General features: G+C 38.4%; 2 protein-coding genes across 3 annotated transcripts; one reads left to right on the forward strand and one right to left on the reverse strand.

Annotated features, from left to right (window-relative positions):
• The first annotated feature begins 792 nt into the window (after nt 1-792).
• snx22 (sorting nexin 22) lies at nt 793-9,038 on the forward strand. 2 transcript variants are annotated; one of them, XM_084094823.1, is made up of 7 exons: nt 793-1,065; nt 1,699-1,915; nt 6,680-6,868; nt 7,582-7,676; nt 8,330-8,368; nt 8,467-8,534; nt 8,636-9,038. In XM_084094823.1, the coding sequence occupies exons 2-7, from the start codon at nt 1,826-1,828 to the stop codon at nt 8,827-8,829; spliced, it is 675 nt and encodes a 224-aa protein (XP_083950949.1). In that variant the 5' UTR covers nt 793-1,065; nt 1,699-1,825; the 3' UTR covers nt 8,830-9,038. The 2 variants fall into 2 exon arrangements, with proteins under 2 accessions (XP_083950949.1, XP_083950950.1); XM_084094824.1 differs by having other exon boundaries at nt 842-1,065; nt 1,723-1,915.
• Nucleotides 9,039-9,309: 271 nt separating this feature from the next.
• On the reverse strand, nt 9,310-11,247 carry ppib (peptidylprolyl isomerase B (cyclophilin B)). The gene is made up of 5 exons (XM_084094825.1): nt 10,933-11,247; nt 10,402-10,515; nt 10,228-10,321; nt 9,850-10,034; nt 9,310-9,707 (listed from the first exon to the last, which is right to left on the reverse strand). The coding sequence occupies exons 1-5, from the start codon at nt 11,065-11,067 to the stop codon at nt 9,585-9,587; spliced, it is 651 nt and encodes a 216-aa protein (XP_083950951.1). The 5' UTR covers nt 11,068-11,247; the 3' UTR covers nt 9,310-9,584.
• Between the last annotated feature and the right edge of the window lie 620 nt (nt 11,248-11,867).

Consider the following 11,867-nt stretch of genomic DNA (forward strand, 5'->3'; position numbering starts at 1 on the left):
GACCTTACAAAAATAGACTCATTCTTTTCATTTAAATGATGCTCGCGCAATATCATCCGTATGATTTAATGCACAGATAAGTTTGCATTTGAACTCTGGTTGGAATAGATACACAACTGTCCTTTTATGCAACTTCTCCGAAGTCTATTACAGAGTTTATTAAGAACGATAAGTGTTTATACATGAGAAATCGCATGACAGACTTGTGATCCGACGACACACAGACAGACACTGGGCTCTTTATATTTAACTCTAAAAAAAAAAAGTTCCAGAAACATCCTAAAATAACTTTTTTTCTCTCTCTCTAGATCTTCAGAAAACACGTGTCTGAAGAATGTATAATTGTATAATCTCCACAGAAACAATGTTCAAAGGTAGAGTAGGCAATTTTTTCATAAACACATTTTTTTCAATAAAACATTTCAACCAAAAAAATGTTCGTCCAATCATTGAATTCCAGTAAATTCAGACTCTTAATTGGGACTCAGCAGACACTCACATAACAGTTCCTCCTGAACCAAAACAAGAGCTTATGCTGTTCACACCATGACATAACCGTTTTACAAGATGGCAACCCGTGATGTTCTACTCTGAGCTGATTTATGTGTTTCTATATCAACACTATCAATGCCAAAATGAATCTGTAGCAGTCAGGTGGTACAAGTAGGAGCTATTGTAACAGCCACCTATGTTAAGTAGTGTTCATGACATGAATGTTGATATACCTTTAAGATAACTTCTTCTATGGCGTACGTTATTGTATGCGTGCTGTTTTTATGTGAGCGCGCACGCACAGTGAGAGAGTTGCTCGCGCAAAGAGGAAGATGACCGCTTTACTGCTGACCGTTGTTTTATTGTAACGTGTTTACTTCCACTTTGATTTGTAGCGTGTTTTAGAGTGTTTTCTCTTTCCCTTTTAACATTGGCTCTTCGACATGTATGTGAGGAGTGTGCTTAACTGAGAGGAAACATCTATAAAAGTCTCGTGGAACTACCAGTTCGTTTGTACTGTCTTGTATTTTTCATCTGGGCAGACTTCAAACTCTCTGACAGACGTTACACTATGTAAGTTGTTTACATTATTATTGTGATGTGCTTTGAGACATGAGGTAATTTAACACCGTCTCTTATCTTATGACTAAATGACTAAATGCCTTATGCGCGTTCATGTGTATCGGAGGAGGCGTGGCTGTGGAGACGCTTTGAATGGAGGATGGGATCTTGTGCTTTCAATGCTAACTTTCTATTGCTAGCCTCTCAGTAATTGCCTACTCTACCTTTAACTCTAAAACACACATGAAAAATTAGTGAGACAATAATTTGTTTATAGCGAGTAGGTAATAGTTTACATCACAGTGTTGACTAGTGATTCGCTGGCAATAATAGAGGGCGGGACATTCTCATTTTAGAGAGCATTTGATTGGACAAAAAAATGCATACGACACTGATGACAATTATGTGATTGATATTTTTTAATCCCTCGGTTTATGTAATTTTTTTTTTTATATTTTTTTTTTACCATCTGGCAGTTGGTTACCGACTCCGAGTTGTATTGGTAATTGTATTTTTCTTTAATGCGAATTAATGAATGAATTAATAAATACATTGAATTAGGTCTTTAACACTGTTACGTTGGCTAAGTTCTTTCTTAACCACAAAAAGCATATCCTTCTGTATGAATGGCTTTATTTCTCTCAGCTGTGTGTGTGTGTGTGTTTGGAGGAGGAGCTCTGGACTCTGGAAATCCACGGCGGAGTGATCAAAGCACGTCACGGAGATGATCTTCAGTTCAGTCTGTGTGTGATCTGATCTGTGTGTGTTTGGGATGTTGGATCATCAGTGTGTGTCTCCAGTCATCGAGGTCTTTATTCCGTCTCTCATGAGGGAAGTGGACGAGACGGGAAAGTTGCGCAAAGTAAGTCAGACAGAAACTTACTGATTTTGTGGTTCCTCAGTCAGGACTGAAATATCATAAAGCTCGAACGTGAGTTTGACGTTTTTGCACGTGATTTTGTATGTCATTAATTTTGAAGGCTAAAAATTAATTTATTAGTCAATCCATTGCATAAACTTACCATGGTAACCACATGTGCAGCAAAACTACAGTTGTTTTACTGTAAAACTACAGTGAATTAATTAGATATTCAAACAGTGTGTTTATGTAATATAGCCTGTATTGACTAGTTTTGCAGAAACTGTGGTAACTGTGATAAATTATTGCAAAGTCCCTTGTATTTCAGGTTATGTAATGTATTCATGTCACAATATTATGTAGTATAAGCTGTAAGAAGGTGCACTGTACACTTTTAGTGACGGCATGTTGTCATTTGTTTTATTATAATACACATTTCATTTTAAATACACGTATAACAAAAGTTAGAAACATTTAACAATTTAACAGACACATTTATGTTGTGGCAACGTTTCTGCCATGTTCTGTGTGTTTGTAACCTACTGTTGCAAGGTTGCTTGTTGTAACAATGCAGAAATGTGAAATGCAAGAGGGCTTTAGCAACATTCAGATGACCTTCCAACTCTGGATACTTTTTGTGCGCTTATTTTTCTTATTTTTTTTTTTTGTCTCAACGTTGTTAGAGGGTTTGTTTGCATTGCATTGTGTTCTGCGTTTAGTAGGAAGCAACAAAAACAATTATGAGCATAGTATTATTATTAGCACAGTAGATGCATGCTTTTAAATGCAATATAATAGAAGGTAGCCTAACACGTTAGTTAAGTGCTAAGGTGTGTCTTCAGCGGATTCTAACGCCTGAGGAAGAAAGACGAAATAGCCTATGCAATTCTTAAGAATAGAGATGCACAACTCTACTGTCAACACTTACAGGAATGAATGGAGTTGGAATATGACAGAACATGTTTGATGAAGCAACAGGTTTTAGATGGTCTGAAACATATAAACTCAGTATAAACTATTATGCTTTTTTATATTTTCAACTTTCTTTAGTGTGTAGCTATTGTTGCTGTTTGTTAGAGCATGAAAAAGATCTGCAATGTTACAAAGTCCCTCTAAAGGGAGTTATTCTTTAAATCAGTGTTACTGTTTTTGAACTCCCTGAAGCGCCTCCATTGTAGTCTCGAGTTTTCTTCTGCGAAGGAACATGTCACAATATTCCTCATTTACATAATTCCCGCCTAATGCATACGATTAATAAAAATGCTGAGGCCTGGTTGGCTGCAGGCGCCATCTTCTGGGAATTCATTCAGCATGACTATAGCCGTTTAGCGCACATCGGTTGTACACTTGTTATTACGGTGCATTGTGGGATTTAATGAGTGCACTTGATAACGTCCACTATGGTTTCGGACACCACTACAATTGGCTGCCCCCTCAAATAGTGCCCTAATTAAAGGGTATGGGGCGATTTCAGACACAGCCATGGTCTTTTTATTAGAGGGTCCGTGGCGCTACCGTTGGAGAAAGTGTAACCTTGATAACCAATCAGATCACAGCACTGACATCATTGAATTTCGTTAAGAGTTGTGCGATAGTCAATCATTGTTTGCGAATACCATAGAAATGAATGAGAAGTGCTGTAAACTATACCTGTGACCAATTTTTTGGTGTAAACTCAAAAAATAGATTGACATCCATTAAAAAAACAGCCTCCGTTCTCCTTGCCTGTGTAGCGCAGCGTTAGCTTTACGATTTTTCCGCTAACCTTGGACGCTTGCCTTCAAGAGGCTTTGACGTCACTGACAGACTGGGAAGAGAGGTGCTATTTGCACCTCTGTGTTGTTGTATTAACAGTATACAATAATAACATAGTGTAAATTATTATATTATTTATTTAATGGATGCCGCCTCCCTACACCCGCCCCTAAACACTTTTTACTAAACACACGTTAGACACTTTATTTTCACTTTTCAAATATTTTCTTAATTTTTATTGAAAATAAATGCCTTTCCGATCTGATATGTGATGGGAGAAGGGAGTAGATTGAGTTCGGCAAAAGACGGATTCGAACTCGGATCGATTTGCGTCAACTTTCCGCCACGCATTTTACACTATTGCTACTGGTTCCGTAATTTTGTCTGGCCCAATCAGACGTCAGTGGGCGGGGTTAGTGTCAATAGCCTAGTGTAAAAAGGCGGGCTATTTGGACTTAGTGTAGATAGACGCTTCGGAAAAAGACGTTTTCTGAACATTCAAGCATGAAAACCTATTCTAGTAGACCCAAAAAACAAAATCAAGACTTTATAAAAGGCATAATATAAGCAAAAGATATAAATGTTTTTCTGAATATTGAATTTTACTCTTAATTCTGGATTATTTGAGTAATTTACACCCGTTTATTGCACTGCCTGGTGTCTTGTTTAAATACTAGAACTAGTGTGTCGTGTGAAGTCCAGCTGCAACAGAACCGACCCAGCCAAGAGTGAAGGAAAGAGAGCTTTCAAAACATGCAAACGATGATTTGTGTCCTTAAGTTAAACCGATGCAGTTTTTGTGCATTAATCAGATCAGATGAAGTCGAATCATCTGAGCAAACTCTAATATTTTACTGTTTTGAACTGGAACGTGTACATTTCTCTCACATCCTGTGTTTTCTGTGTGATCTATCAGAAATGGCGGAGCTTTTGCGGACAGAAGTCTGTCTGCACGAGAGGCTTTAACGGGGGCAGTTGCTAGAACAGCTGAATCACAGCTGAATCACAAACCACACGGCAACATGCTGATGTCAGTCAAAGCCGTAATGCCCAACACACACTCACACCTGTCAGATCCAGTAGGCCACGAAAACATCTCCGAACACAGAGAACTGTAGAATGTCAGAAGAAGGGAGGTCAGAGGTCACAGTCGAGAGAGATGAATAGAGTGATTTGTGTGTGCGAAAGAAGCTCTTCATCCTAACGGAAGTCTCCAGATCTGAACATCAGCAACAATGAGAGCTCTATGAGAACGAGAGAGGGAGAAACTGGGGTTAAATCTGAAAACAGTGCCCGAAACAGACGTGTGTCCTCGGCATGGTTAACCAATGCTCTCTCCACCCGCCTGCACTAACTCACTTTACCCAGAAGGCTCAGCGAGAACAAAGACGTACGTTCTGTAGACGGTGTACTAGAATTTCACGGATAATTGTGTAGAATTACTCATTTACTCGCTCTCATGTTGTTCCAAATGCGAGTTTTTCCCCCAAGCCATTATGTGAGTTTTTCTGTTAAATGTTTTCCATAAAATGAAAATTAACGGGACTGAGGCTGCTATGCACCAATAATTATTATTTTTTTATTTAAAATATCATAAAAGTAGTATATATGGACTCCAAGTCATGCAAATTAAAGTTAAAATTAAAGGCGATTAGTTTGACAGCCTATTCACCTTCATTGTAAGAAAAAGAGCATCCATGTTTTAATATATGCATATTTATATATTTATATATTAAATAATTTATTTATACATTTATATTTATTTGTATTTATTTATAAATAACTGCATATTATATCAGTTTAAATGTATATATTTATACACATATTTATGGTGTTTGACACTATTCACTTTAATAAGGAAAAGAGCAGTGTGAATATTTTGCTTTTGTGTCATACAGGTTTAGAACGATACGAGGGTGACTAAATGATGACAGAATTTTCATTTGTGGGTAAACTTTGCCTTTAAATGCTTAAATAGCTCTACATTTCCTGAGTTTTATTAGTCTGAGCAGATCATAACACTGCATATAGTTCCCATCACGTGTTGAGCATGCTTGAGCACAGACTTGTCAAAACATGCTTGAGAAACAATCATTTTTATTTCCCCCTCTCTCTCTCTCTGATTTGGAGAGAAAAATGTTTGAGGTATTGAGAAGCGAAAGATTGAGCTCACAGTGGGAAATGTTTGCTGGAACTGAATGTTCTGTGTTCCTTTGTTATGGGTGGAAAACGGGAAACTGCTAATTCTCAGATCTGCTCACACACAGCAAGGTTACTGGCAAAAGTACTAGTGTAGTATACACTGAATTCTGCCTATGAGTAACGAAAACCATTCAAACATATCAGTTGTCGTCACATGACCTCATGTCAAAAGTAATTTTTAACATCTCTCTTGGCAGTTTGACCAAATTATAAATTTCTTTTAAGCTAATATGCTAAGTGGTTTCCCGTTCGCAATAGGCCTACACATGGATTTTTATATATAATATCTCTCACACGGAGCTCAGTGGCTGATAGAACCAGTAAAAATACTATTGTTCTGTCGGGATCTCTGGAGATGAAAGGTTTAGATATATCACATTGACATTTCTTTGTGTTGTTGACAATAAAGCCCCGTGAATCTTTATAAAGAGGGTGTGATCCTGGAGAACTGCCACACCTAAGCTGTGTAAACTTACACGACCTATATTAAGACTAAACTTTTGTTCTGTCGTTTTTGATGAGGTAATTCACTGTGAATAGTCTTTTGAATTTCTGAATGAATTCTGATGGAAAGCAAACTTGAATTTGACTAATAATTGCTAATATCTGCTGTTGTAACCTGCCGTGAGCACATCAGAGCTCTGGAGGGCGCATGCGCACTGATGCTGGAGAATGAGCACTGGCGCGGCGCCGCCTGCTGGTCAATACTCATCACTGCGCAATGTGTTGCCTCATGGTAGTTATTTAGTTTTAGTGAAGTCTGATTTAATCGTTTACAGGTTTTGTGATTTGGACTTTCTTGTATTTCAGCTCTTCAGGGTGGAGATTCTCTTCAATGGAAGGAAACACTTTGTTTTACGGCGATACAGTGATTTTCATACGCTTCACAGGAAGCTGAAGAAGATTGTGCGCGCTCCCGATTTCCCTAGTAAAAGAAACCAGCACCTCCGAACCAAACCACTGGAGCAAAGACAACAGGAACTGGAAGACTATATCCAGGTGGAGACCCGCCCCTATATGCTATTATAGGATTAATTCATATTTTGAATTACCTTTTATTTTTATGTTTTTTAGAATTTCCATTTTCATTTTAACACACAGTCTATGTACAGCATGGGCTACTGTAAAAATGTAGTATGAGTAGTATGCTATTCCTAATATATCATTCTCACCCCTCAATGTTTTGTTTTTAGTGTATATTCGAATATAATGATGTGGATATTATTAGACATAGGCTACTGTTCAATCATTTCTTTTCGTGAAAGAATTCTTTTCAGCAAAGATGCAAATATGACAGTAAAGACTTTTATAATCATTTTCTATTTCAAATAAATGCTGTTCTTTTGAACTTTCTAATCATCAAAGTATCCTCATAAAATGTACCACGGTTTTCACAAACATTAAGCAGCACAACTGTTTTCAACACTGATGACGATAAATGGTTCTTGAGCTCCAAATCATCATTTAGAAAAAATAAATTGTAATAATATTTCACAATATTACTGTTTTTACTGTATTTTTTGATCATATAAATGCAGCCTTGGTGAGATCGACTACTTTCAAAACGTCCTCTCATTACTGACCCCAATCTTTTGAACTGTTGTATATATAGTAAATATTCTAATATATAAAATATATTGAAATATATTAACATGGTAATATAATGTCATCCTGAGGTTTGTTATGTTTTTTTCATTGGCTGCCAATTGCAGGTGATTCTGTATCAGAATGACGTTGTTCCTCAAGAGCTCCTGGACTTCCTGCAGGTCAAACATTTTCATTCAGCGAGCAAGAACTGCATCTCTGAGTATGTGTTTATACCAGATCACAGTGTAATCTATTAATGTCTCTAAACCTATTATGCTTTTTCGCATATTGCCTTCAAAGTTTCATAGATCAGAGTGCTTGCTAAATTGAGTTATTGTCTCCTAAAATGAAGAACCGATTCGATTCATGAGTAATCCAGTCTTATCCACTTGGGCTGCCCCCTTATAGTAGATGAAACGTTAGTCGACAAGAAGAGGCTTGTCTGACTAAACATAATTAGTTAGTAGCCGTGGGTAGGCGTTTGGTTTCCAGCACACTGTAAGCGGTAGACCAATCACAACAGACTGGGTCATCTGACCAATCACAACAGACTGAACCATCTGACCAATCAGAGCAGAGTAGGCTCTCAGAAATGAGGGGTTTAGAGAGACTAAATCCTTTATCAAAGCGTTTCAGACACTGAGAGAAGAGAGCTGATGCTGCAGTTTATATTATGAGAAAAATAAAGTGTTTTTTGACGGTTAATGCATGCAAACCTGTTGTAGGAGATCTCCAAAATAAAAATAGGAACATTTAAAAAAATTGCATATATGGGGACTTTAAGGAAAATCATTTAAACGGTTAAAAATGTAATTAAGAGCAATAGTATTTAAGGAAATGAATAACAATATTAACTTATTAATGTCCTTTCAGTGAAAACCACTCAGATGACTGTCAAGAGCAAGGATACAGGTATGTTCATCCTCATCTCATTTAACCTGCTTATTTATTACACCTGATGAATTTATTCTAAACAGCGTTCATGTCCTCTGAACGATGTCTTTTTCTAGATTTCAGTCATTCCATCAGAGAGTAGTTGGTTTCTCGGCAGACCCTTACCAGCTTGAATCCAGATCAGGTAAACCTGGCAGAATGTTGTGATTTCATTACAGAAATGTCTTTTTTACACTCAAAAAACATCCTGGGAAACCGTGTGTTGTGGTCATTTCCCCCTCACAGATCTCCCTGATATCGTGGCGGCCGGCGTCCTGCAGGGTTTGTACCCCAGAGACGTCAAAGTGAGCTTCAAGAAGAGCTGTGGTAAACCCAGCGTCCGCGCCTGTGCACCAGAGCTGCCCGTGTATCCCAGAATCCCCATCATTACCATAAACAGAAGTGACATCAGCTCCCTGCCGGAGTCACAGAGAATATAAGTGCATGGCTGCAGTGTTGCCTAGCAACTCCACCTGCGCTAAATGTGCCTTTGCATGTTTATATCGACTGAATCTTGTCACATTTCAATATGTGTGTCTTACAAAACTGTCTAGGTCATTTTCCAACATTAAAATCTAAGAAAATATAGTCAAGACTTTTTTTTTTAGGAGCCCCATCAATTATATGGACAAAAATAAATATTACAATGATGTATAATACATTTTTTTTTAAATGTTACTATTAAAATTTTGTTTTGTGCTTAATTGTCAGACAAATCTAAATGGTCTTATAAATGAGATATTTAAACATTCTTTTCATATATTTTTCCCTTTAAAATTCTGTAAAAACAAAACAAAAAACTTCACATTTCAAACCATAGTTTAGGTCATTTGTCTGTATTTTGAAACGAGTGTTTTTGATGAGTGTCTGATTTGTTCTTGGTTCAAAAAACAAGGAATTATTCAAGCAAGACAACAGCATTAAGAAAACCTGGATCCTTTATTGAAGATTTGATTATAAAAGCAGGTTGAAGTGGGTCAGAAATCGGACCGATTGGAATGCCTGTTAGAACTGGACCCAGGATGTGCCGCTCTGCGGATCAGGACTGGTGTGTGACGGTCCCGCGAAGGGGGCGGAGCTCCAGTGCCCACATACACACTCTCTCACACACGCACACTCACTTTCCACTAGAACTCTAGTGGCACCAAATTCAATCCCCTTAAACCCAGAGTCCCGTTGTTCCCTCAAACTTAAATTACTCTTTAGCTACTGCAAAAGGCTTTTCCACTTCGAGCTTGCCGCTGTCGTGGATAATGACGTCCTTGAGAGGTTTATCTCTGCCATCGGTCTTCGTGCCCTCGATCTTTTTCACAACATCCTTGAAGACAAAGAGGAAATGCTCAAAATTAGCACAACCTCTGGAGTAAAGCACTTCTATATGTAAAGATTCCTGATTGTTAAGTTTAGGTAAATAAATATGGAAGAAGATCTTTACAGATGGACGATGTGGAGATACTCACCAGGCCCTCCAGGATTTTGCCAAACACAACATGTTTGCCGTCCAGCCATGGCGTTTGGACCGTGGTGATGAAGAACTGGGAGCCGTTGGTGTCTTTGCCGGCATTGGCCATGCTGAGCCAACCAGGACCGTAATGCTTCAGCTTGAAGTTCTCATCAGGGAAACGGTCTCCATAGATGCTCTTACCTACATAAAGACAGACAGCGGTGTTAGAAATCTCAGATTATTGGGCGTTTTTGGGACCTCAAACTCCTTTCAATTTTTTTTTTTTTGATATTTAAAGTATTGGGCTGATGACTTTTGAGTTCTAATCTTATGACATCATAAATGGTAACAAAGATAACCTGATTTCAATCAGGTTTTTTTTTTTTTTTTTTACCTCCGGTTCCATCTCCCCTGGTGAAGTCTCCTCCCTGGATCATGAAGTCTTTAATCACCCGATGAAACTTGCTGCCTTTGTAACCAAATCCTTTCTGTTAACCAGAATCATAAAAGTTAGTCTCAATTCACTGTGACTCATGAATACTGACCCCCAGTGGAAAGACACACTCACCTCTCCGGTGGCCAGCAGGAGGAAATTTTCCGTCGTTTTAGGGACAGTCTTTCCAAAGAGTCCAATAACTATCCGTCCTACATCCTCATCTCCAATCCTGATATCAAAGTACACCTGGGAAAACAACCAAATCAAGTTACACCAGAACATAAAAACAATCAGTTCTGCAGCAGATGCATTATATTAGCCTGTAGGAATTTCACTCCACCAAGAGGCCACAAACCCCACACTTATCATTAGACTACGGTTTAAGTGACAAATACTGATGCAACATTAAATTATTAAACATTTATGTGGTGTTACCGGCCTTATTATTATTATTATTATTATATTTTGCATAAATCCAATGAACTTTGGTAAATGCAAATGAAAAAGCAAAACCGATGCTTTGCAAGCAAAAATAAACTGGCTCAACGAATCTGGCACGCTGAATTTAAGTGTGAACGCAACATTAGAATTCCATCATTTGTATCAAATAGGCCAGACTCAATGTTGCAGTGAAGAATGTAGCGCAGCGTAGCGTCTCTGTACCTTAGCCGTGACTTTTGGTCCCTTTTTCTTCTCATCCGCCTCTGATCCGCTCGGGAAAAGCAGGAAAATCACCGAGCCAACGATCAATGTGACTGCCACCAAAAACTTCATCCTCCTCTCGCAGATCCGCACCATGAACGACCCGAAAAAAACCGTGTGTGTGGCGATGACTGTGTTTTAGGGTTTCTGGGGCATCCGGGGAGGAGATTTGAGCTGCGCCCAGACATTAGGATCAAACCCGGACGGGATTTGAGTCTAGAACTGATCCAGGAGCGGATGGGTCACTGTAATCACTATAGGGACATACTCCCACTCAAACTGATCTGAGAACAGCCGCTGGAAGCGCACTCCGTTCTATGTGACGTGTCCCAACCCATCGGATTCTGATTGGACGGGCTTGTGTCTGTCTAGGCTTGATGAGCCAATCAGAGTTTGAAACGCGTAAAGAATGGACGGAGCCACAGGCGCTCCTGAAGACGCATCAGCATTAAAGGCACAGGACACTAAATAAAACGTGATGTTCGTAATAACATTCAGTTAATTTTATAAAATTAAAAACGCTTGCGATAAGTGTATCAGTACAAAACATATACGTACAGCACAACAAAACTTTAAAGACAATAAGACTAGCACGAAAAGTCTTAATATCTGATAAGTTGCTGCATTTTGTATTTTAACACTTTTTTTTATGAAGCTATGAACATATTGCAAAACTGAACAACCCATTTGTTTAACACTCCCACTTCTATCCATGAATGTTATTAAAAGTATGAGTATAGGGGTGAGTAGACACAAACTAATGTCTGCGGGCTAGTTAACCATAGACTGGTTGTAACAAACATGGTCAAAAACATCCCACACATGCCAGCATGATGAAACTTAGTGTAGGCCTTTATTTATGAAGCAAAATGTAGTTTTAGACCCATCAAGAACTA

The sequence above is a fragment of the Abramis brama genome (assembly GCF_963993115.1).
Source record: "Abramis brama genome assembly, chromosome: 20".
Lineage (NCBI taxonomy): Eukaryota > Metazoa > Chordata > Actinopteri > Cypriniformes > Leuciscidae > Abramis > Abramis brama.